The sequence below is a fragment of the Podarcis melisellensis genome (genome assembly GCF_964234715.1).
Source record: "Podarcis melisellensis genome assembly, chromosome: 15".
Taxonomy (NCBI): Eukaryota; Metazoa; Chordata; class Lepidosauria; order Squamata; family Lacertidae; genus Podarcis; species Podarcis melisellensis.
In genome coordinates, this window is record NC_138532.1 from 11,642,559 (window position 1) to 11,668,561 (window position 26,003).

At 44.3% G+C, this 26,003-nt stretch overlaps 1 protein-coding gene and 1 long non-coding RNA gene across 6 annotated transcripts in view; both read right to left on the reverse strand.

Moving 5' to 3' along the window:
- The window catches only part of SLC37A2 (solute carrier family 37 member 2), a 58,891-nt gene extending 56,086 nt beyond the window's left edge, over window positions 1-2,805 (reverse strand). For 2 of the 5 annotated variants that reach the window (XM_081890996.1, XM_081890994.1), the window contains exon 1: window positions 2,424-2,796. In XM_081890996.1, coding sequence (XP_081747122.1) covers window positions 2,424-2,482 — 59 coding nt within the window. In that variant the 5' untranslated portion in view covers window positions 2,483-2,796. Of the gene's footprint in view, window positions 1-2,423 lie in introns of all 5 variants that reach the window. The other 3 variants (XR_014163353.1, XM_081890995.1, XM_081890997.1) reach the window with 3 other exon arrangements.
- A 10,671-nt stretch (window positions 2,806-13,476) lies between these two features.
- On the reverse strand, window positions 13,477-16,953 carry LOC309358306. Its single transcript, XR_014163435.1, has 3 exons — window positions 16,888-16,953; window positions 16,310-16,555; window positions 13,477-13,539 (listed from the first exon to the last, which is right to left on the reverse strand). It is a non-coding gene; the product is annotated as an uncharacterized lncRNA (long non-coding RNA).
- Between the last annotated feature and the right edge of the window lie 9,050 nt (window positions 16,954-26,003).

Consider the following 26,003-nt stretch of genomic DNA (forward strand, 5'->3'; position numbering starts at 1 on the left):
ATAAAATGTAGCTGACTCAAGCACAGCAGGCAAAGTTTACTTTGCATCAGCTCCTTCAGTTCTGGGCCCAACTTAAAGTGGTGATGGTTCAAAGCTCTAAACCAGGAACAGAGAACCTGTGGCTCTCCAGATGTGGCTGGACTCTTAACTTCCATTAGCCCCAGTCAGCATTACCAGTAGTTGGTGATGAAAGTGAGTTGTAGTCCAACAACATCAGGACAACCACAGGTCCCCCAACCCTGCCTTAAAATACTTGAAAGACTATTTGTATAAACCTGCCCAAATCTTAGGCTTAGCCTCTGAGGCCCTGTTTCTTGCTTTGACACCATGAAGCATTATAATGGCTGCCACAGAAGACAGGGCCTTTTTCGTGATTGCCCCATGCCCATGGAACTCCCTGCTTAAGATTTTTTTTTTTAAACTGCTTTAAATTCATTTTTATGTTGGTATTTTTCTGTCCCCAATTTTTTCTGTTTGCTTTTACACTTGTATTATTTGAGCCTACGGATAATTGTTTTTTATAATATTGCTTTGAGGATTGTTAGGTTTGTTGCTGTGTTTCTTATTATGTTTTTATTACTTAGATTGTTTTTAACATGCTGGGAGCTACAGTGAGAGGGGCAGCCTCAAAAGACCATCTATAATACGGAAAATAAATTACGAAAAAGTGGAAATGCAAGCCCTGGGTACTCCGTATAAACTAGCAATGAGAGACTTTGACAAAGTACTTCTGAAACCAGCAAGGAGCTGATACAACGCGGACCAATCTGCAAAATGATAACTTTGAAGTGTAAATGGATGGAGTAACAGCAGCATACCGCTCAGTTTTAAGAATAATTTAGTATTGTAGATCTAAATGCTTCCAAAATTAACTCTGTCACAACTCTGGGCTGGTTCCACTGCTACGTTTTGCATCTACTTTAGAAAAATTCCTGTGGAGAAATATATCTGGAAAAATGTTGCAGAAGAATGGAAATCCCATTTGGATTGCAAATGGAAAACCCTCATGCAGAAGTCTTCCAGATTTTAGTATCTTGATAGCAGATCTTTCCTACAAAAGCCAGTCAAACATTTTGGGGAACCTGGGATTTGCTAGACTACAACTCCCATCCCTGCACAGCCAGTGGTCAGGGATGATGGGAGTTATAGTCCAGCAACATCGGGGGGGGGGGGCACAGGTTTCCTATCTCTCCACAAATAATTTATATTTATAGCCTAGGGAGCTCAAGGCAGCATACAGGGTGTTCCTTCTCTCAACAACCTTGTGAGGCAGGTGAGCCTTAGTGCCTGTAACTCATCCACTTTAGCAGCCCACTTTACAGAACAAATAAATGTGCCACCAAGTGTATTGCAACCTTGATTTCAACACTGTGGCACCAGTTCTCCAAAATTCACTTTCTAGAAAGAAATGCAAGCCCCAACATTATGTTTTTGCTGTTGGTTGAAAACGCTTCTTTCCCCTCAAGCCGCCCCAAGTTATTAGTCCATTTTATTCCTGCAGTTTTTAATTCCTGCCATTTTCATGTTCTTAACATAATGTTCTTAACATTATCTTCTATTTTCTTACACTGCATTTTCTCTCTCTCTCTCTCTCTCTCTCTCTCTCTCTCTCTCTCTCTCTCTCTCTCTCTCCACACACTTAATGCAGAGCTGTTCAAATTCTGAAACGAACAAAATACAATAAGAACAGATAGGTAAACCATATCGTCAGCATCTGCCCTGCACTGCCACTCTGTAAGGGGTAAACAGCAGCACCCAGAATTCTTTTGAGGGAAAAGAGAGTCTTCAAAGGGCCTTGTGTGTCTGCAAATGAACCCAGCCAGGCCCCATCTCGCACGCTATTGTCTGCACCGCCTGTCCTTTCCAACGCTACCTGGAGATGCTGGCGCTGAACCCTGAAGCCTTTTTGCATGCAGGGCACGTGCTGCGCGCCGCTGAGCTGCAGCCAGCCAGAAGCCTCTCTGCGGCATTTCTCTACACACAGCTGGGCTTTGTTTCTCTGAGTCAGCGTGCTCTTTTTCCCACCAGTTTGAGATAAACTACCACCACCGCCACACACACACACAAAGGAAAAAGAAAAGAAAGAAAGCAAAAACCAAACCCCTGAATCAGGAGGAGGATGCGGCAAATACACTTCCTCCCACTCCAGGCCGGCTCGATTCCAAGCCTAAAGCCAGATCCCCAAACCCATGGGGGGGGGTTGTCATCCCAGCTGCAATATAAAGCCCCCCCCCTCTCTCTCCACCCTCCGTCGGTGAGCCAATCGAGGGAGGCGAGAGAGAATCAGGGAAAGCGCCCTCGCCGGCGCCGACCAGGGACCTCTCCAAACCCAGCCTAGGCGCGGCGCGCCGCCTCGCCGGTCCCGAAGGCGCCCCAAGCAGCAGCCGGCCCGGCCCGGCGAGGCTGGGATCGCCCTTTCTTACCAGCTGTCCCTGGAGAAGGAGCGCAGGAAGCGGATCCCGGGCGCGGGGATGGATCTCATGGCGAGCGGTCTAGGCGAGGGCGCACAGCGCGGCGACGGACGCGAAGCAGGACCCGGGCGAGGAGCGCGCAATCGTCGTCTCTCTCCGGGCGAGATGGATCAGGCCGGGCGTCTGCTTCGGGCCGGCGGCGGAGATGGTGGCGGAAGCTGGCGCTGCTCCGGGCCCGGCGCCCGCTGGCATTTAAATGCCCCGCTGGAGCCCGGGCATCGGGCACATGATGCCCGTGATTCAGGCAGCCTCCCCGCCCCGGCGCGGGCAGGGCTAAGCGGGAGAAGGAAGAGGCCGCCCCGGCAGCCCCTCCCCTGGCTCCGGCCGGCCCGGAATCACATGCTGCGCGCCCGAGCGCAGAGCCAAGGCGGGGAGGCGGCAACTGCGCCACTGGGAATGGCTGTCAGGTTTTCACGCTGCTCGGATGCTTTTGAGCACCACCAGCCGCCTTGCCTCGGAAAAGCGAGAGCTTTTTTTTTGGTGTTGTCCTCAGCGTCAGAAATCGACGCTGGCAACTTTTATTCCTTGCTTCATTTGCTAAGCAATCTAATTTTGCCTGCAGCGCAACACGCTTGTTCTCGTTTTGTTTGCTTAGGAATTTGTTCATAGGATCATAAAATTGTAGAGTTGGAAGGAAGTCGAACCCCCTTCAATGCAGGCAACGCAGCTAAAGAATCCCTGACAGATGGTAGTGCCAGACCTTGTTGTTGTTTAGTCGTGCCCGGCTCTTCATGACCCCATGGACCAGAGCACGCCAGGCACTTCTGTCTTCCACTGCCTCCCGCAGTTTGGTCAAACTCATGTTGGTAGCTTCAAGAACACCGTCCAACCATCTCGTCCTCTGTCGTCCCCTTCTCCTGGTGCCCTCAATCTTTCCCAGCATCAGGGTCTTTTCCAGGGTCTTCTCATGAGGTGGCCAAAGTATTGGAGCTTCAGGATCTGTCCTTCCAGTGAGCACTCAGGGCTGATTTCCTTAAGAATGGATAGGTTTGATCTTCTTGCAGTCCATGGGACTCTCAAGAGTCTCCTCCAACACCATAATTCAAAAGCTTAGCATCTCGAATTTCAGTGGTGGCCTGCAAACGTCTGGTGTCTCCCCGCCTCCTTCTCATGCTCCACTGGACTTCATAGTTGCGGTGCTTGCTGCAGCACCCCAGAAGATCTCCACCCAGGGTGACTGAATTGGTTACGCTCCCCTAGATCCACCTTTGCAGATGGCCACCCAACCTCCAATGAAGGAGAACCCACCACTTCTTGAAGGAGCCCATTCCACTGGGGAACGGATCTTTCTGAGCCTCTCTGGGGAGAGCATTCCACAGATAGGAAGCCACCAAGGCTTGTTCTCATGTTGTCAAACTTGGAACCTCTCAAGGAATGGGGAGCCTCGGATGCCAAGCACAGGGTCTGGGTGATTTGAGGTACCAAGCAGTGTAACGCTACTGTTTGATGCATTGTTTTTCAAACCATCCCCACACCCATAGGAGGGTTGCCATTTCTGAAGAGCAGAAAAGAGCATTTGCCGACTTTTACTTTTAATAAACACACAAGACGTAACCGGCTGTACGTTTGAAAAAATAATATATACTATTCATTATATTGAATAAATTTATCAGTTTATGCATAAGGTCCATATATGTGAAACTACTATGTGAGACTACAGTACTATGCTATAAGATCCACTGTCCTGTAATATCATATATGAGCCTGTTCTACTGATGAAGCCTAGGACGGCGAAACAAGGCTAATATTCCGGAAATCCTTGTCTTAGACTCTGTGAAAGGATTCTGTGGAACTGCAACAACCTTTTGTGTGGATTGCTGGACTCTATGAGCAGACAGGTGGAATAGACACTTTCACATATAGGGACCTTATGCATAAACTGATTAGAGAATGAACTGATCAACTGGGTCTTCTACTTTGTTCGTTGAACTTTATGAACTACTTCTGTTGAAATCTACAATACAATGAATAGTATATATTATTTTTTCAAACACACAGCCGGTCACATCTTGTGTGTTTATTGAATATGTCTCATGTAACCAGAGGTTTGTTGTTGTTTTGCAACTTTCACTTTTAACCATGGATCACTATGACGACTCTCATTTTCCATACCCACGAGAAAGAGGACACATGGTAACCCATCTCTAGCCAATAGGTGAAGAGCTTTGCACATGCTAAAAGCATTCTTGCCTGTCAGCACTCCACGGTGTGCGCACAAACAGAAACGATTCTGACATGTTTATTTTATTTGTATTTATTTATTCATTAAATTTGTATACCGCCCTATACCCGTAGATCTCGGGGCAGTTCACAACATATGATTACAATATTAAAACCACCAAATACATAATAAAATACAAGAACAAGAAACCAAACCAATAAACCCCCCCCCCTTCCACAAACACATTTAAGAGAACATCGGATGTCAATTGGCCAAAGGCCTGGTTAAAGAGGAATGTTTTTGCCTGGCGCCTCAATGAAGGCGCAAGATGAACCTCCCTGGGGAGAGCATTCCACAAATGGAGCCACCACCACAGAAAAGGCCCGTTCTCGTGTTGCCACCCTCTGGACCTCTTGTGGAGGAAGCACACAAAGATGATGATCTCAGGGTCCGGGTAGGTACCTATGGAGAGAGGTACCTATGGAGAGAGACATGTTTATGAAAACAGCTAGGGAAAAGCTGTGAAACACATGGGGGGGCAACTTTACTGTGTTCTAGTGTGAGCACATCCTTATTATTTCACCCAGAAACACAAACGGAAGGATAGCAGGTAAAATTTCCCACAAGTACAGAGCAACTACCTCCATGTCTCCCCATGGCTACTCCCAAAGGCCTGGTGCCAATGCTGATGTTTTTTCCACACCAGACCAAGACTTTTCTCTGCATCTGAATGCTACTCCTCTTCTTTTCTCTCTCCTGTTGTGGCTGCTTTTGGTTCAGTCTGGTATTTTATATAGCAATCACTTCTTTCATGCAAACTTGGGTTGAGGTTTGGGGTTTACATTTGAGGTTTGAATGTGTGATCGTTTTTAGTTAACTGTTGATGTGTGGGGTTAATACTGACTTGTCTGTTAAGTAAGTCACCTTGAGACCTTCAGGTATAAGATAATAATAATAATAATAATAATAATAATAATAATAATAATAATAATTATTATTATTATTATTATTATTATTATTATTATTATTATTATTATTATTATTTTATACCCCGCCCTTCCTGGTTCAGAAAACCGGGCTTAGCACTTAATTGATGCAACAAAAAACAGCATAAAATACAGTATAAAATATAAATAACAATAAATTCAGAATTCAAAAATCAATTTAGGGGGAAAAAACCATCCAATAAACATTAGATAATGAAGCAGGAGCAGTAGCAGCAACAACAACAGAATTGCATTCCATTCCCATTTAACTCTAATCTCCTCCTCTTTGCCTCTTTACACCATTCACTTGACAAATGAGGATCATACTTCCTGCAAGATGAACTGAGCATTAGTCTATAAAAACTTATGCCGTAATGCATTTTAAGGTAACACAAGACTCTTTCTTGTTTTTGCTGCAAATGACTAAATACCGTACAGCCAGCCCTCTGGGATATATGTATTTTGTATTCCTAAGAACATAGGAAACAGCCTTATTCCAAGTCCAACTAAACTGGCCAGTTTAGTTTCCCATCCCTACCTGGATATGCCAGGAATTTAGCATCTGATGCCAAAATCTAGCATCGCCTGAGCTCTGCGAGTTCAGCTTTCTCCCAATTGAAGTGCAGAGTGTTTGAGGCCTGGGACATTCGCAGGGAAACCAAAATGCTTGTTTACAAAGTTATTGTACTACCAACCTTACTGTATGCTTGTGAAACACGGACCACTTATAAACACAATCTCCAACTTCTCAAAAGATTCCATCAACAGTGTCTCTGAAAAATTTTACACATCACTTGGGAAGACAGGCGAACTAATGCCAGTGTACTGGAAGAAGCAACAATCACCAGTGTCGAAGCAATGATTCTTGAAGCAATGAGAGCCAGTGTGGTGTAGTGGTTAAGAGCGGTAGTCTCTAATCTGGGGAACCGGGTTCGCGTCTCCGCTCCTCCACATGCAACTGCTGGGTGACCTTGGGCCAGTCACACTTCTGTGAAGTCTCTCAGCCCCACTCACCTCACAGAGTGTTTGTTGTGGGGGAGGAAGGGAAAGGAGAATGTTAGCCGCTTTGAGACTCCTTAAAGGGAGTGAAAGGCGGGATATCAAATCCAAACTCTTCTTCTTCTTCTTCAACATCATTGTACTGGTCATGTTGTGCGGATGCCTGATTATCATCCAAAGCAACTACTCTAGTCTGAACTTAAAAATGGCAAGCGTAATGCTGGTGGTCAACAAAAGAGGTTTAAAGACTCCCAAGGCAAATCTTTGGACAACTGGGAAACACTGGCCTGCGAGTGCTCCAATTGGAGAACAGCCTCTACCAAAGGTGTCATGGGCTTTGAAGAGGCTTGAAGTCAGGACGAAAGGGAGAAATGTGCTAAGAGGAAAGCATGCTTGGTAAACCCTCACCGTGATCAACTACCGCCCGGAAACCTATGTCCCCACTATGGAAGGACGTGTGGATTCAGATTTAGCCTCGGCTCACTGTTAAAACTGTGTTCATGGAGGACAATCTTACTTGGCTATGAGATTGCCAAATAAGAAGATGCCAGGATTTCAAGCTGGGACCCTTCTGCATGCAAGGCAGATAGAGGTTCTGCTACTGAGATCTGACCCTTCCCTACTTTTCAGCCTTGCATAGAAATGCCTCCTGATTTCATGCATGTATATATGAAGACCACTATAAAATCAGCAGTAAAATATATTTGCAAATATAATGCATTGTGCATATGCCTAGTGAGAACTTATTTTACTGATTTATTATTATAATAATCAATACATAACACTCAAGCAAATAATCCCTGATTCACAATGCTGTCATATCAGAATATTGCAATTATTTGCCCACCCCCATAATTCCAGTTACAGATAGGTAGCCGTGTTGGTCTGCCATAGTCAAAACAAAAAAAATTCCTTCCAGGAGCACCTTAAAGACCAACTAAGTTAGTTCTTGGTATGAGCTTTCGTGTGCATGCACACTTCTGTGTATCTGAAGAAGTGTGCATGCACACGAAAGCTCATACCAAGAACTAACTTAGTTGGTCTTTAAGGTGCTACTGGAAGGAATTTTTTTTTGTTTTCACCCCCATAATGATAGACATGAATTTAATAATTCTTTGTTCTAGATTCAGAGATCCATAATAGTTCATCCAACTTTATATCCCCGAAAATGAATGTCACTGGAGCTGCTGTAATTTACGTGCAGCTTTGGGAGATAGCCATGCTGCCGCCACCCATTTTGAACCTTTTTTTGGAAAGAATTGCTTTGGTATTCTATTTCTTTTCCAGTATTTATATCCTTAATTCACATGCTTCTTCCAGTGTCCTGACATCTTCTCTGTTATACCAATAGACACTCTATTTGAATCTTGATAACATTATCCAAAGATAAAATGCATGCTCTCCATTCTGTTCTTGATAAGCTATCTGCAAATATTTGTCCTGTTTTGTAGGAAGGTGGGAATAAAGGACAGTATTGCTCTGTGGCCACCTTGGAGGACCTGCAGCTGGAGCTGAAAGAAGTTTATGCTGCTGCACAGAGATCACCAAACACCATATCCGTGTTCTGAATGGTGGTACCCCATTTTGATCATCAGTGTAATGGGAATTGGGGTTGCTCGTGCGTAAGTTGCCTCTACTCTTGGCAAAGTTGCCTGCTTAAACCTTTCCCTGGCTGCACAGGCAGAATCCGTCAGTGGGCGTTTCCTGAACTTCTTCCAGCATAAAAGTTCTTTGACGCCAAGTCTCCGCCTAGCCTCCCTGCATGGAAGTCTTCTGCGCAGGATGGGCGTGGGCAGTGGAGGACCTGTGCTCTCCCTGCTAGTTTCTGTGGAAGAGTCCTGGAGACATCTCTCCGAAGCCGTCCCCTGCTCCCCTTTCTTCCTGGTGTCACGCTGAATTCCTTCCTCAGTGGATGAGTTCCCTCTCTCCCTGCTGGGCCCTTCTCCGGCATCGCTGGAGAGCCTTCCCTCCACTCCTGTCTCCGATGGCAGTTCCCTGACAATCAGTATGGATGGTGAAGACAATGGAAGAGATTTGGTATGTCTTATATTTGCTAGCACTGGGTGGGGTGACCATGCACCCAACTTTATAGATAGCATTGTTTGAAGTGTGTTGGAGAACGGTCCCTCTTGGACTACAGCAATGCACACTTTGAATATGACCAGAAACTACAACTAATCCAGAATGCAGCAGCTAGACTCGGCCACCGAGACCATATAACACTGGTCCTGGAAGATCTACATTGGCTCCCAGTACGTTTCCGAGCACAATTCAAAGTGTTGGTGCTGACCTTTAAAGCCCTAAAGCCTTGACCCAGTATACCTGAAGGAGCGTCTCCACCCCCATCGTTCAGCCCGGACACTGAGGTCCAGCACCGAGGGAACCAGAAAACCAGGCAGAGGGCCTTCTTGGTCATGGCGCCCAAACTTTTGGAACACCCTCCCATCAGATGTCAAGGAAATAAACAACTATCTCACTTTTAGAAGACATCTGGAGGCAGCCCTGTTTAGGGAAGTTTTTAATGTTTGATATTTTGTTGTGTTTTTAATATTCCCTTGGGAGCTACCCAAAGTGGCTGGGGAAACCCAGCCAGATGGGTGGGGTATAAATAATAAATTGTTGTTGTTGTTGAACAGCTGCCTGATCCAAGTCTCGTTTAAAGATACAGTGCTACCTCGGGTTACATACGCTTCAGGTTACATACGTTTCAGGTTACAGTCTCTGCTAACCCAGAAATAGTACCTCGGGTTAAGAACTTTGCTTCAGGATGAGAACAGAAATCATGCTCTGGTGGCGCAGGAGCAGCTGGAGGCCCCATTAGCTAAAGTGGTGTTTCAGGTTAAGAACAGTTTCAGGTTAAGAACAGACCTCCAGAACAAATTACCATAAGTACTTAACCCAAGGTACCACTGTACAGAACCATTGAAAGGATCAGCAGAGGCCCTGAAGTTGCTCACCAGCGGATAGTAGATGGGGAGGCACAGAGGCAACCTGCTCATGGTCTTCACCCCTATGTTGATATGAATGCCAATTTAAATTATAGCATTTCTCAGTTTGCCACCATACATGTAAATTAGCATGTGCAGACTGTATGCAAAACGGTGCTTTCTTTTTCTTTTTCCTTGACACATCCCTGCTCTATCAGATGCTGAAATCATCTTTGCCTTGGCTGGTCTCAGGTGCATGGAAGTACAGAGGTTCCCCACCTTTGCACTGTGGGAGAGAAAACTGGTTGCGACTGGGATTGCTATGCAAGGTAACGCAGCACAGCAGAGTTAGGAACTCAAGTACTGTGGCTGTGAATGGTCACTAGTTTATGTGATGGCCTGGGAATCCGATTCAGAGGCTGAACTGGAGGAATCCCAGCCTGCACAGGAGTCCCCGCCTCCAGGGCCGGCTGAGCTGGGGCAGGGCCTTGATTCTGAAGCGCCTACACCTGTGCCGGATCCTCAGGAGCAGGCACCAGGTGAATCCACTCTGGCCCCGGAGGTGGTTGAGGACTCAGTGCCTACAGGTGAGTCTCCCCCTGGGTCCAGTAACCCTTCAGCCTCTCCTGAACTGCAGAGGCTCAGGGCAGAGAGGCGAAGGGAACTGGTTTCTCCCAGGAGGAGTGCTTGCCTTAAGGCCAGGAGAGGCGGGTCTCCTGGGGGCCGGGGCCGCCCCTGGCCTCAGAGAAGATAAAGGCCAGTCAGCCCGGTCCCAGTTTGCGGGAGCAACGTCGTCGAAGAGCTGTTTCGGCCAGCATCCAGTCCTGTTCCCCCAGAGTTCCTGTCCTTGCCCGGCTTCTCGCTGTAGACCCCACTTCACCCGAGGAGGACTGTCTGCCGACTCTCAACTCAGGTCCTGGACCTCGCCCCACGGTAACCTCCCCCCTGGACCAGCACAGTTTACCTTAAGCACACTTGATCCTTACACACACATGTCCTGCTTTGCAGAAGTCTGTTCCAGGCTGGGAGGTGTCCTGTGTTTGTGGGCTGTCTAGACCAAGTCTGGTTTAATAATAAGGAACCACAAAAAGGGAAAGCAAAAAACTTGCAAGTGGCTCATCAGTTGTTAGCAGTACCTGCTCAGCAGACTGAGCAGGCAAACCTCTCACATGCTTTATTCCCTGCTATGGGGAGGTGTAAGGGGATGCGGGTGGCACTGTGGGTTAAAGCCTCAGTGCCTAGGACTTGCCGATCGAAAGGTCACCGGTTCGAATCCCCGCGGCAGGGTGCACTCCCGTCAGGGTGCGCCTGCCAACCTAGCAGTTCGAAAGCACCCTCGGGTGCAAGTAGATAAATAGGGATCGCTTACTAGCGGGAAGGTAAACGGCGTTCCGTGTGCTGCGCTGGCTTGCCAGATGCAGCTTGTCACGCTGGCCATGTGACCCCGAAGTGTCTCCGGACAGCGCTGGCTCCCGACCTCTAGAGTGAGATGAGCGCACAACCCTAGAGTCTGTCAAGACCGGCCCGTACTGTAGCACCTCTGCTTGTGGTTAACGCTTAGCTGGAATGAAATATTCAACGCAGCAATAGAGAAATTAAAATAATAATTTATTTGTCAGACAAATAAATGAGAGGCTCAGTGGTATATGGTTACCAAGCTCTGGCCTGCCCTCCTGCCATTCTGGCCAGCACTTATATTCCCTTAATCCAGCCCCCTTTGCTCCTCCTGTGGCTGCCTCTGTCCAATCAGCCTGGTTGAAATTCCTATTGGTTGTTTGCTAGAACCAATCACAATAGATACACCCATTTCCTTCTATCCTTATAAGGGAGACAAAGAGCTATATATAAATGACAAATAAGTAATAATATATCTTACATGGAATCTTAATTACCAGCTCACCTCTTGCCCTCCTTGCCCTATTGCCTTCTAAAACAAATGGTTAATCTTAAATTTTTATCTTCAAGGATCTTGAGTTAATCATCATTGAAAGATCTCCTTCATTTGAGGGTCTTTTAAACAAATGCCTGACAACTATATATCAGGAGTGTTCGATGGCGTCTCCTGTCTGGCAAGGGGGGCTAGGCTCATTTGCCCCTCTGGTCTCCTATTGCAATATGACTCTAAGAATCTAGCATTTCTTAAATCCTTTGCATAATTACATTTAAGCCAATATATTTAAGCTAATATATTTCATACATTATCATAGGTAGCCTTTTAAAAGAATAAAACCTTTGTAAAGTAAAAAGGAAGGAACTCAGTAAAAAACAGCTTTTAAAGAAGCCTCTTTTAGTTTACACCTCCCCCTTTCCAGCCTCAAAATAAAATAGGAAGAAGCTTCTTCTCCAGCCAAGCCAGTTGCCTTTCCCAACATTTATTGCCCTTTTTAACTCTCTCAGTTTAAGAAAGAAACAGCTTTAGAAGATTTCCTAAAAATGCTCTTTCTGTCAGCTAGATGTTTTTCCCCATTTGCTCCTGGCTTTTGAAAATTTAGCTCAAGGTTTAAGAGAGGCCCATAGTATCATTTTACTATTTGCCCATTCCTAATTGTGTTTTCTCAACCTGCAAGGGCAGTGTATGTAATTCCCTTTTTTTTTTATGACTTTGAGAATTGTTTTTCCTGCTATAAATCAGGGGGCCACTTATCTAGGAGGATAGCCAAGGTTTTCTGCCTGGCATGAAACATTTGAAAATCCTTTTTAAGCTCATTTTAAAATACAAGCCTTGATTGAAATATATAAGCTTTGATAAAAATGCAGGCTTATAATTAGATGCCTCAGTACGGGCAGGGGTACCTTTACCTTTATGGAGAGGTGTATTGAATTTATATTTGAATTATGGTAATTAATTATAAATTTGCACACATACGCTGATTTTATGGAACTTTTAATGGAAATTGGAGGTACGCTTTTCTCTTTGTAGGGGTGCAAATCCTGTTTTGGGCCGTGCATATACTAGCAAAGCTAACGTATGAGAATGCATTCAGTTGGGGGAAACTGCTTGCAACCATACATATATTTGTCAAAATTGCATTACAAATGTGTTTCTTAGGAGAGAATCATCCTGGAATGTTGGTGGATTTCTTCAAAGCAACAACAACCTGGAAACTGCTGCAGAAATGTGGAGCTCTCAATTTAAGATAGGAAAAACAAGGAACCAAGAGGACCAAAACAAACAAATTCACCCATTCCTATGATTATGTCTGTGTTATCTTTGGAGGTAGATACTATAACATACAAACACTTCCTATGGATTTAAAATATCCATACATTTTGATGTGTGCATGTCTGTTGCAGTTTTAGCCATCTTTAAATTGCTTGTCAGAGGTTGATACAATAATACTTATAAAACCGTGAGAAAGCAAAGGCATATACAGTGGTACCTCGGGTTAAGAACTTAATTTGTTCTGGAGGTCCGTTCTAAACCTGAAACTGTTCTTAACCTGAGGTACCACTTTAGCTAATGGAGCCTCCCACTGCCGCTGTGTCGCTGCTGCGTAATTTCTGTTCTCATCCAGAAGCAAAGTTCTTAATCCGAGGTACTATTTCTGGGTTAGCAGAGTCTGTAACCTGAAGCATCTGTAACCCGAGGTACCACTGTACAGTAATCTGTGAGCAGTTCTGCAATGGAAGCAATGAGCTGGAGAGGTGGCAGACTGTCCCTCACTGGAAGTGTTATGTACTGAATTTCTCACCCTGGGCCAGCAGGGGGATACTGTAGATAGTTTTCACTCAGGTCCAAGTATGCAAATAAGGAATTGAAAGTGACGTTCAGTGATTGGATAGTTACAGAAAGTTGTTTACAGTTACATTGTAGTTGAGCTCTATATAAACAGGTTGGCTGAACCCTTCAGTTCTGTTCTGTTCTGCCCTGTGAATAAACAAGAGCTGTTTGAAGAATCACTCTGTTGTCTGATATGTTCACCCACAACTTAACAGGAAGTTTTATTGCACACGCAGGACAACAAAGTGTTGGGAGTCCTCTTGCTTCAGGTTGCCTGCATGAAGCAGTGTGTCTGTGTGTGTGTGTGTGTGTGTGTGAGAGAGAGAGAGAGAGAGGGAGTGATTGAGACAGACAGAGACATACAAGGACCCCTTCAACTCTGTGACACCCTCTAAGCCATGGCATGTGTCAGGTGGTCAAGGAACTAACCCCCACAGCAGGTTGCCAGGAACGGATAAGACAGGGAAAAGTCCTTACCAACTGCTTTTATTCAATATTTACAGAGAGAGGCTTGGGAATGCAGCCTCTTAGAATGGCATTGCCCCGAGTAAATCTCCCCTCCCCTTCTCTTCCACTTCCTCATTTGTCATCCCTTCTACAGCTTTGCTTCTGAGCCTTTTGCTCTTCTACTTTTGAGGCTCGCCGGGTTCTGGGACATGGTGGGTCTGGAATGCTTCTAGAAGAGTTTGGATTTGATATCCCACTACCTTTAAGGAGTCTCAAAGCTGCTAACATTCTCCTTTCCTTTCCTCCCCCACAACAAACACTCTGTGGGGTGAGTGGGGCTGAGAGACTTCAGAGAAGTATGACTGGCCCAAAGTCACCCAGTAGCTGCATGTGGAGGAGCAGGGAATCGAACCCAATTCACCAGATTATGAGTCCACTGCTCTTAACCACTACACCACACTGGCTCTCTAGTGCTAACATGTCAGCCAGCTGTGTCACCTCTGCCTCCTCCTCCTCCTCTCCCATTACTTCCCAACTTTCCCCCTCATCTTCCCCTGAGCTGTGATCTCCCTCAAACCCCTGTTGTAATTCTGAACTGTCTTCTTCTCTAGAAGGGTCAGGCTGGGAAGGTGGTCTCCACCATTCCTCCTCTGCCCCGTCCCTGACACCATGTATGTAAAGGAGATACTGAACTGGCACACTAGCTAATGCAAGTCCTGCTCTTTCATCATAGGCTGGCTTCACAACATGCATTTGAGGGCGACTTGAGTGCCTTTGGGATAGGAACTGGCTCATGTCCAGCAGAACAGGTAGCTGTCTTTTATCAGCACTGCCTCAAGTACTGCCATAACACAGTAGGATGATGATTATTTTTTAAAGTGCTGGTATTGCTCAATCAAATGGGCTGGGTTGGAAGGAACCTTCTCACACAGAGTTAAAGTTATGTAACTGCCATTAAAAGCTGTTTAGTAGAACCACAGGATGTATTTTTGATTCTGGTATCGCTCTAAACTACAGGTGGAACAAAAAAACTGCGGGAGAAGAGAAAGTGTGCATGTCTTCACACAAAAACAGGAACAGGTCATGTCCCACAGGTGTGGTAGCATTGCATTCGCTTGTGTGCCCTGTGTCCCAACCCACCCATGGGCGTGGGCCTGGGGCCCTGTTATTGTTAAAACAGAAAAAGACAATTAGAAAATATAGGTAGCTGTATAAAAATCTGGTAAGATGAACCTACATGAAGCCGCTGGGAGAGATCATCAGGGGGTTTGGGCTGGGTGTTCATCAGTATGCGGATGATACTCAGCTCTACCTCTCCTTTAAATCAGAAGGCAGTGAATGTCCTGTGTGAGTGCCTGGAGGCGGTTGGAGGATGGATGGCAGATAACAGATTGAGGTTGAATCTTGACAAGACAGAAGTACTGTTTTGGGGGGACAGGAGGTGGGCAGGTGCGGAGGACTCCCTGGTCCTGAATGGGGTAACTGTGCCCCTGAAGGACCAGGTGCACAGCCTGGGAGTCATTCTGGACTCACAGCTGTCCATGGAGGTGCAGGTCAATTCTGTGTTCAGGGCAGCTGTTTACCAGCTCCATCTGGTATGCAGGCTGAGACCCTTTCTGCCTGCAAAATGTCTTGCCGGAGTGGTGCATGTTAGTTATCTCTCGCTTGGACTATTGCAGTGAGCTTGACATGGGGCTAACTTTGAAGGTGACCCGGAAACTACAACTAATCCGGAATGCAGCAGCTAGACTGGTGACTGGGAGCAGCCACTGAGACCACATAACTTGAAAGACCTACATTGGCTCCCAGTATGTTTCTGAGCACAATTCAAAGTGTTGGTGCTGGCCTCAGCCCAGTATACCTGAAGGAGCATCTCTACCCCCATCATTCAGCCCAGACACTGAGGGCCCTCTGGCAGTTCGCTCGCTGCGAGAAGCCAAATTACAGGGAACCAGGCAGAGGGCCTTCTTGGTAGTGGTGCCCGCCCCGTGGAATGCCCTCCCACCAGATGTCAATGGAAAAAACAACTATCAGACTTTTAGGAGACATCTGAAGGCAGCCCTGTTTAGGAAAGCTTTTAATATCTGAAGGACTATTGTATTTTAATATTTTGTTGGAAGCCGCCCAGAGTGGCTGGGGAAACCCAGCCAGATGGGTGGGGGTATAAATAACAAATAATAAATATTATTATTATCATCATCATCATCATCATCATCATCATCATCATCATCATCAATATTACCTAGCAAATGAATTTACAGGTAGAGTCCCTTGGGAGCATGGAAGGAGGCTAGGACATTGCCTCTGTCCTTTTATTTATGTGCCATGTTTTCCACAAGAAAATCTGCGCTCAGAGCTGTTCACACAAAAATCAAAGGCCAAATACAGTTCATACGATAACAATGCAAAATAAGATATATAACTGTGGCAGAACACTAAAATCAATAAATAACAATCAAGAGTTCATTAAATGTACATAAACATTTAAGTCAGCATATAGATTACCAAGATGTCATTTGAGAGCATCTAAGGACATGATGCTCTCCTACCTCTAACCAGAGGTATTTTTTTCTAGAGAAAGAGGTGATGGAACTCACCACGAGCAACTCCCTCGTTCTCTTAGAATGGCAACGGAGCCCACCTTAGATGTGTCGGAACTGAGTTCCAGAGAGTTCTGGCTGAAAAAAAAGCCCTGCCTCTAACTGTGGCATCTTCTGGTGAGACGGGAGAGCCAGGAACTTGAAGACAAGGTGAGAACCAAGCGTGGACTGAAACAAGTTGAGAGCTGGAGGAAAAGCCAGCATCAGGATGGGTATTTGCTGGGCATCTGATGAGGTCACCACCTGAAATATGCTCAGAGTCAAGAGTGGATTTCATGCTCTTTATTCAGCTCATAGTAGTGAGGAGGAAAAGAATGTCCCCTCAAAGTATCTGCTTTATATACATTATTTACACAATGTGCTGAATGTGATTGGCTAATTCCGGAATTCTCCTGTAGGCCAATCAGGTTGTGGATTCACTTCCATCTGGAGCTGGATTGGGTGGCTCCTGCAGACCAATCATACTGCTGCATTGTTCTAGGACCAATCAGACTGCTGCATTCTGAATCCCATTGTTCTAGGACCAATCGGACTGCTGCATTTTGGATCCTATTCAACTCAGTACATAACACCACCAAAGTAGGGGGTCCACTACTAACCCCCAGAGCCCGACCCTGTTGTCACAGTCTATTTATGGCTTCCTTTTAAGCCAGGGATGGCTTAAAAATGGATTAGAGATATCCATAGAGGATAGGGCTATCGATGGCTATCATGAATGATAGCTATATATATTTTTCCAGCAACCGAGATCGTCTTCCTCTGAATACTAGTTGCTATTACATGCATATCCTGCTTGTGGCATTTGGTTGGTCCCTGTGGGAACAGGAAACTGGACCTGATAGGCCTTTGCCTTGCAGGGTTCTTCTTAACATGCCCCTAGTTTCCTCCCAAAAGCTTTTGATAAGATACTCATAAAAAAGAACCCTATTAAGTAACTATGGGGCAAAGAGCAGAGTTCAATTACAGAGCAAAGGGTTGTTAAGTAACAGGAACATTGCTGTATCGCCTCCACCAACAGAGGCCCCTCCCAGGCATGGCTTGAAGTCTCCTCCTGTCTTCAGCTGCGCTTCACGTGCTTTTGCACTCTTGCTTTTACAAGGACGTAAAGTTAGTCCCAGTCTTTAAAGTAGTGCTTGTAAATCTAATTTAACAAAATTTAGGTGCTGGAGATGGAGGGCCAGAACCGTTTGCATGTTGAGTAACTATTTTCATCTAAATTCTCCCTGCAGGTAGATCAGAGTGATGAACCCGGTTTGTTAAGTTGAGGGTGAACATATCAAATGACACAGTGATTCTTCAGACAGCTCTTGTTTATTCACAGGCCCTGGGCTGAAGGGTTCAGCCAACCTGCTTATATAGCGTTCAACTACAAAGCAACAGTAACAACTTTCTGTAACTGTCCAATCACTGAACGTCACTTTCAGTTCCTTATTTGCATATGCGGACCTGAGTGAAAACTATCCACAATATCCCCCTGCTGGCCCAGGGTGAGAACTTCAGTACGTAACACGGTTCTCTCCCCAACCCCTTACAATTCTGTAAGGATGAAAGCGGTGGCAACCGGCCGAATACTTGACAGTGAACTTCTTAGCCGAGGATTTGAATCAAGGTCTACTAGGTCCTAACACAAACCACTATACACCATGCTGGCTTGCTAATAATGGCCCTCATTTCATCTAAACTAGTTTTCTGGGGTGGCCCTGACAAAAGGACACTTTCTTAGCAGAGAGAGGCCCCTCAAATTTGTTTCGGGTCCCTTCCCCGAGTTTCCAGGAAAGAGAACGAGAATCACCAGCCCTTATATTTGTGAAGATGTAGGGAAATCTGTGCAGAACATATTATGCCCGAAGGTTCAATAAGAAGGAAAAGTGTTCCTACCTTCCAGAGTATTAGTTGATGCATTTAAAAGCACTGGGGAGTGGACAAGCACAAAGAAAAAAATAGCTTTGTTGTCTCAGTAATGGAATGGCATAAAATAACATTATAAACATATAAGGCTGCCTTCATTTTAGTAATTCTGCATCAATTATTCCTACCCTGGTGTACTAGTAAGAGGCTTCCTCACTACCGACCTACCTCCTGGGTAGCCTTTTTGAGAGCCTCTTGTAGAAAACACACACGGGCTGCAATAGTGATTTATTTATTTTTTAAGTAAGTAAGTACAGTAGGGTGGGATGGATCATTGCAAGGAAAACTCCCATTCATATAGGGAAGCTTTTAATGTTTGATGCATTACTGTATTTTAATATTTTGTTGGAAGTCACCCAGAGTGGGTGGGGAAGCCCAGCCAGATGGGCGGGGTATAAATAAAGTGTTGTTGTTGTTGTTGTTGGTATTTACTCCCTGTTTCTTGGATTTGTTGCTGAGGTTGTTTCTCTCTTTTTCTTTTTTGTTGTTGTTTAGCCGTTTAGTCGTGTCTGACTCTTCGTGACCCCAAGGACCAGAGAACGCCAGGCACCTCTGTCCTCCACTGCCTCCCGCAGTTTGGTCAAACTCATGCTGGTAACCTCGAAAACACTATCCAACCATCTCGCCCTCTGTTGTCCCCTTCTCCTTGTGCCCTCCATCTTTCCCAACATCAGGGTCTTCTCCAGGGAGTCTTCTCTTCTCATGAGGTGGCCAAAGTACTGGAGCCTCAGCTTCACAATCTGTCCTTCCAGTGAGCACTCAGGGCTGATTTCCTTCAGAATGGATACGTTTGATCTTCTTGCAGTCCATGGGACTCTTAAGAGTCTCCTCCAGCACCATAATTCAAAAGCATCAATTCTTCGGCGATCAGCCATCTTTATGGTCCAGCTCTCACTTCCATACATCACTACTGGGAAAACCATAGCTTTTTTCTTAGAAATCCCCTATTGTTCAGTTTCTGTACAGAACACAGTGGAGTTTGCAATCCATTTAGTTGCTTCCATTTACTCACACCTTTTCTCTGTTGCTGGTGTGCACATAGACTACACACTTCAAAAACAAAAATCTCCTATAACAATTTTATGATGGAATCAGAATTATTTGTTGTGTCTAAAAGAATGGAAATGGTTTACTGAATATTAATAAAAAACTGTAAACAGATAAGGACATTGGCAGGATTATTGTAATAACCTGCAATTTCATAAGTGCAGTGGTACCTCGTGTTACAAATGCTTCAGGTTACAGACTCTGCTAACCCAGAAATAGTATCTCGGGTTAAGAACTTTGCTTCAGAATGAGAACAGAAATCGTGCGGCAGCAGCAGTGGGAGGCCCCATTAGCTAAAGTGGTACCTCAGGTTAAGAACAGTTTCAGATTAAAAACGGACCTCCGGAACAAATTAAGTGCTTAATCAGGGGTACCACTGTGTATTTATTTAAAGAAGATGAATAAAAGAATAAGTTAAGTTAATTTAGAATATGCAGGAAATGTAAAAATAAATTTAAGGAACCACAGAAAGAGGAGGAAGGAAGTCGAGTTGTGAAATGTCAGAATGATTGTAAAACTATTGAAATGTACATAACTGAAAATCATAATTATTATTTTTTAATTATTTGTTGTGGTACATTAATTTGCATTTGTGTTAGTTGATAATATTGCACAAAAAATAAACCTTTTGACTGCATCAAGATTCTTTCTATGTGATTTTTTTAAACTCAATGAACACAAATGCATATCATTCCAATGCTGCCTGAAAACTCATTTATTTAAAATTTACTCATTTATTTAAAATTTTCTACCCACACCTCCACTTTTCCAAAGCAGATAGCCTGCAAAACAACGTAAAACAAAACCACTGCCACCTGATTAAACCCACCTATCCGCTCAAAATAGTAAGACAAAAATATTCTTTTGCAATCACTTTTGCCATCAAAATTGCTTTTTGGACATCGTTTTACTGATGAACACAAATGCCCCTTCGGACATGTATTGGGAATGGGGGGGGGAATAAAAATGATGTAAGTAAAAGCTGTAGGAGACAGCTCATGTTCCCAATTCCTGAATGACCTTTCGAAATTCTTCAAGTTACGCTGGAATTCCGGAAGTGGTGATTACAAAGCAAAACCTTAAGAATAATAATAATCAAATAGAACAGCAAGCAGGGTGTGACAGTACACTAAAGGTTGGTTGCATAGCTGTAGAGTTCAGTATCATGCTTACAACTGCACTTCAAGGCACCAATAGAAAAGAAATCTGTTTGATAAGATAGGAGCTGTAATTTCATTGATAGAGGAGCAGACTTCCAACATTCCATGTTAAACAACAAGGAAGCCAGGACAACTTCATTGCAATAGGAATGAACGATAAGCACACAGAATAAGACCGGCAATATCTGTTTACTCCAGTCAGTGAATTTCAGTAACTTGATTTCAATGGATTTACTCTGAGCATGACTTAGCTGGATGCCAACCAATGTGTTTACATTTCCCCTAATGTGCTTGCATGGGAACGACATGGGCTTTGTGAAACCGGGATCTTTTTTCAGGGAAATTAATGGAGGATGAAAAAATGGCAACAGGGTGGATTGAAACCCTCAGAGACTTGGAGTGCAATGAGATTTATTACAGAAAGGCAGGGAAAGAGACAGAAGCTGCTGCAAACATCAGGGAACCCTGGCTCTGGAAGTAGATGTACACTACAGGACCCCAAATGTACCCTCAATAGAAGAGAGATGAGGAACTTGGGAGCCCAGTGACATCTGCAGGGCCCAACTCCCACCAGGCAATGGTCAGGGATGGTGGGAGTTATCCTAGCATAGCCAGTGGTCCTTACTGTCTTAGAAAATATCTCTGGATGCTCGTGGGTGATTGGATCATACAGGGGCTATACTTTCTGAAACTTGCTTAAGGATTGGATCATACAGGGGCTATACTTTCTGAAACTTGCTTTCCTCCACCCCAACATGCAATTATTGTAGTAATTAAATACTTTATTTTATAGGGATCAGAAGGTTTTATGCCGATCAGAAGGTTGACAGTTCGAATCCCTGCTCCCGTTGCTCTGTCCCGGCTCCTGCCAACCTAGCAGTTCAAAAGCATGCCAGTGCAAGTAGATAAATAGGTACCATTGTGGCAGGAAGGTAAGTGGCATTTCCATGCACTCTGGTTTCCGTTGCACCAGTAGCGGTTTGGTCATGCTGGCCACATGACCCGGAAAGCTGTCTGTGGACAAACGCCATCTCCCTCGGCCTGAAAGCCAGATGAGCGCTGCAACCCCATAGTCGCCTTTGATTGGACTTAACCATCCAGGGGTCCTTTACTTTTTACCTATAGGATTTATATACCACTTAATAATAAAACACCCCCAAGCCATTTACAGGAAGCAACATGAAGCATTTTTACGAATCAATAAAACAAAATAAACCAAGTTGACCTAAAATTTATCAAAATATAAATGAAATCAGCAATATGAATATATGTATATAATTTCACGGTGTTCCGGAGAGGAGTGCCAGCTTCAGTCAGTGCAGAGTTAGGTTTATACAGAAAACAATTTAATTCTCATATCTCAAGCCACCGAGAACATTCAGACAAATCGTTAAGCAACAATAAAATTTTATGGCCATGTTATTTCTTTAAACAAGAAAATAAACATAGACCATAAAGTTGTCCTTATTGGACTGCAGGAGCATTTGCCAGGGTGGCGCTTGGACTTCAGTGAGGCAGTTGCATGCCAATTTTCCTGTCCCAATAGCACACCTATGTGCATTGCTGCCAAAGCACCCCAACAGAAAGGTCCTATACTGCAACTCTGTCCCAGCATAGCTACTCATTCCAGGCCTTTATGTACTTCTCTAGAACATAGATCTTCAACCAGTGGGTGGGTTGCAAAGGCCAGCAGTGGGGTTGCAAGACCACGCCATGTGGGTTGCAGCAAGACTGCTACCACTATGTTTGATTCTAGCTTCTGCTGACCAGATCAAAGGACCACTACATGTGTGTCTGGATTAGGGTGCATTCTGATGAGACGCTCATTTTGTCAGTTTCCAAATTTGTTTTTATTGAAACTTTTCAGCATAGAATACAATAAAAACAGATTAATCTAAATGAAACAAGGAAATAACATAAAAAGGGGGTGTGTGGGGAAAAAAGGGAAAGAGGAGGAAAAAGGGGGAAAGATGCAAAGCCATCTATCAGAGGTAGATCTTAACCATTGTCTCCCACAAAATGACGTGGACCCCTCCAGCTCTCATCTGAGAGCTTTCCTTTCTTCTCCCAGCCTCCCACCCTGGGAGATCTTCCTTTCCCTGCCTCTCATGAAGGGTCTTTCACCTTCCATTCATCCTCTTCCTGTATGTACCCTCCTTAAGCCAGAACAGAGGACCTCAAAAAGCAAAGCAAAACATAGGCAAAAGTAAAGTAGATGGAAAGAGAAAAACAAGAAATAGAGAGAATAATAAAGAAGAAAGAAGGCTTCAAATTCTCCATCTGTGAATCATGTAAAGGTAAAGGGTAAAGGGTAAAGGGACCCCTGACCATTAGGTCCAGTCATGGCCGACTCTGGGGTTGCAGCGCTCATCTCGCTTTATTGGCCGAGGGAGCTGGCGTACAGCTTCCGGGTCTTGTGGCCAGCATGATTAAGCCGGAAATGCTGTTTACCTTCCCACCGGAGTGGTACCTATTTATCTGCTTACACTTTGACGTGCTTTCAAACTGCTAGGTTGGCAGGAGCAGGGAACGAGCAACGGGAGCTCACCCCGTCATGGGGATTCAAACCGCCGACCTTCTGATCGGCAAGTCCTAGGCTAGTTCCCTGTATTTCAGAAGATGGTTGATTTTGCCCGTTCATAATTTCTGGAGATGTTCAAGCAAACCTCGCCCATGCTTTCCCATAACCCAGAAAGCCCCATTGTTGTGTGAGGGGACAGCCTCCCCCAACCTGGTGCCCTCCAGATGTTTTTGACTACAACACCTATCAGTCCCAGTCATAGGTGCTGTGGTCCAACAACATCTGGAGAGCACCACATTGAGGAGAGCACCAAGCACAATATTCCCATCATTGGTGTGCAGTTGAAATGGCTTTTATATATTTATCTATGAATGGAAAGTAACTTTTTTTTAGGCCACAGTATTTGAAGTTTTAACTCTCCAGGTTGTGCATTGATGCACAGAAAAATGTAGTGGGATTTCAGCAGAATTTGCAGCAATGACGTTTCACCAAAAAGGAAGAAATATATAAGAAGGAAAACAGAAGCAATAGATGGGTAAATAGCTGCCCTCAGGGCTCCTCAGGGACAAAGGCATTGAAAATTTAAAGAGTTGTTGGATCATAGAAACATCCCATTGCAACAGTGTTTACTCTGTAAAGTAAGAGTACTTGTGTATTATCTTAACAACCCCATGCTTTCTGTAACTCAGAATTTACTAGCTCTCACAGGAGCAAAAAGTTGTGAAACGTGACCTTGTTGAGAGTGGGTCATGGGGAATGCAATATTTTGCTGCACATCCCCCCTCCCTTGTATGTATTGATTTTGGTAGTCAATACAAGTACAGCTTCTTTGGGACGCTAGAGCCAAACATTAATTTTTCAGCCTGTTCCATCTGGGTCTCCTTTGTCTGCTCTTAGGCAGGCAATCCCTAGTCAGTTCTCTTCAGCCATTACCTGGCAACTGTCTGCCCATCCTTCATTCTTTCCTGCTGACTTGTGCTTCGGTCTCGTTTCTTCCCATGTTTTAGACTGGCTCAAACGCCGCCTCCCTCGGCCTGTAAAGTGAGATGAGTGCCACAACCCACAAGTCGTCTGCGACTGGGCTTAACTGTCAGGGGTCCTTTACCTTTTTACAAGCAGAAGAAAGGATACCCTCCGAGTCTCCTGATTTTCCAAGGACAGTCCCAGAATTACAAAAGTTTCTGATTTGATCTTGGAATATCTCTGTTTCTCCTGCTACTGCCACTGAGCCCAGGGAGGGGATGAACAGGTGCTTGTCCTGAGCAATGATGATGGGAGCAGCTGCTGGTGCTGCTGTGAGGGCGCCTCCTGTTGTCTCTCCATGGCTGCTGCTGCCAGCCTCCTCCCTTGGGCAGCTCATCGTGGCTGCTGGAAGGCGGGCAAAGAGGAGGAGGGGCTCCCACTGCTGGTGCCCAGTCCCTCGTGGCGCAAGAGCTCTGAGGGGCAGGCAGAGGGCAGGGCCATCCTGGGCGGGAAGAAGCGAAGCGCAAGGAGTCTCAATTAAAAATAAAATAAAATGCTTTGTGTGTCTGCGTCTAATCTTACCCCTTTCAAGAGTCGGTGGAAGAAGAGTGGAAGAAATTTAAAGTTTATTTACAGAAATATTGTAAAATTAAGGAATGTTAGAAAGATGTTGGAATAAAACTATGTGGTTTTAGCAGAAAAGATATAAAGGATTAAGCAAAAATGAATTGATGAAAGAAGAGAAATTAAATTACAGTATATTAAGATTATGATTAATATAAAAATAAAGCTGGAAAGGATTTGCTGAAATATCTAACTGAACTAGAATACAAAAATGGGAGGTGCGAGGAGGTCAAGGAAGTAAGTGAATGAAAGTAAGTAAAGGGTTTTTATGTACTGTTTTCTTTTATGTATTGTTTTTATATTGTTTTTTTATTGTATTGTCTGTTTTCTACTTATATTTTTTCTTCATTTGTTTTGTCTTTTTCTCTGTAACCTTTTTTAAAAAAAATCTTAATAAAAATTTATTTTTAAAAAAATAAATCTTACCCCTTTCAAAAACGTATTTATTGGTGTGTGTTTTGCTTTTTGTAAATCTACCAAAGAATAAAATAAAATAAAATTGGGATTAATGGGTTCTCTCTTGACAGTGGAGGGCATGTGAGCTGATAGGAATTGTTCTGCGGGGGGGGGGGGGGGTGTGACATAAAAATGGGGGGGGGTCAAGGTGGGTCAGTGGGTTGGGGAATGAGAAATTTCCCTATTTTCGTCTGAGGAACATTGGAGGGTATGAGAAAGCCCAACTGCAGTCCAATATGAGGAAGAATCAATCGGAATCTTAATTGGTGAATACTGAAACAAACGTTGTTGCCACAATTTTGTTTTATTTATTTCATAAGATTTATACGCTGTTCCATATTAAAGGAAGCAGTTTACAAAAACACACACAAAAAAATCATGACCGTGCTTTAAAATATTAAAACATTACCTCAGCTTTCTAAGCATCCTGGTAGGCTTATCTAAACAAGAGTGTTTTTAGGAGGCCTTGAAAATAGTACAGTGAAGGTTCCTGCTTGATTTTCAATAGGCAGGGAGTTCCAAAGTACAGGTGCTGCCAGACAGATAGCAGAACAACTGTGTTCCTTAATAACATGAATTTCAAAAATAGCACCACAAAAAAATTCAACGTATACATCATTATTTTATTATGTCTTGAATTTCTATACTTGCAGTTCTCAGGCTGTTTCACAGAATAAAATCAAAATATAAAACCACAAAATACTTAATCAAATTAAAAATACCCCACCCCCCAAAAAAACATTTTAAAAGTGCATAGGGTGTCAATTAAATCAACCAAAGTCCTGGTTAAAATGGAATGTTTTTGCCTGGCACCTAAATGTGTATAATGAAGGTGCCAGGTGAATTACCCCGGGGACACACACACACACACACTCCATATATCTCTAAATAAGTAGGACAAAGGACAATACATCGGTTTCTGAAAATGGAGTGGGGGTGGGAATCATTTGGTGCTTGTGCGATATTGTCAATGTCTCCTCAGGGGCAAAGGTCTTGAAAATTTAAATAGCTG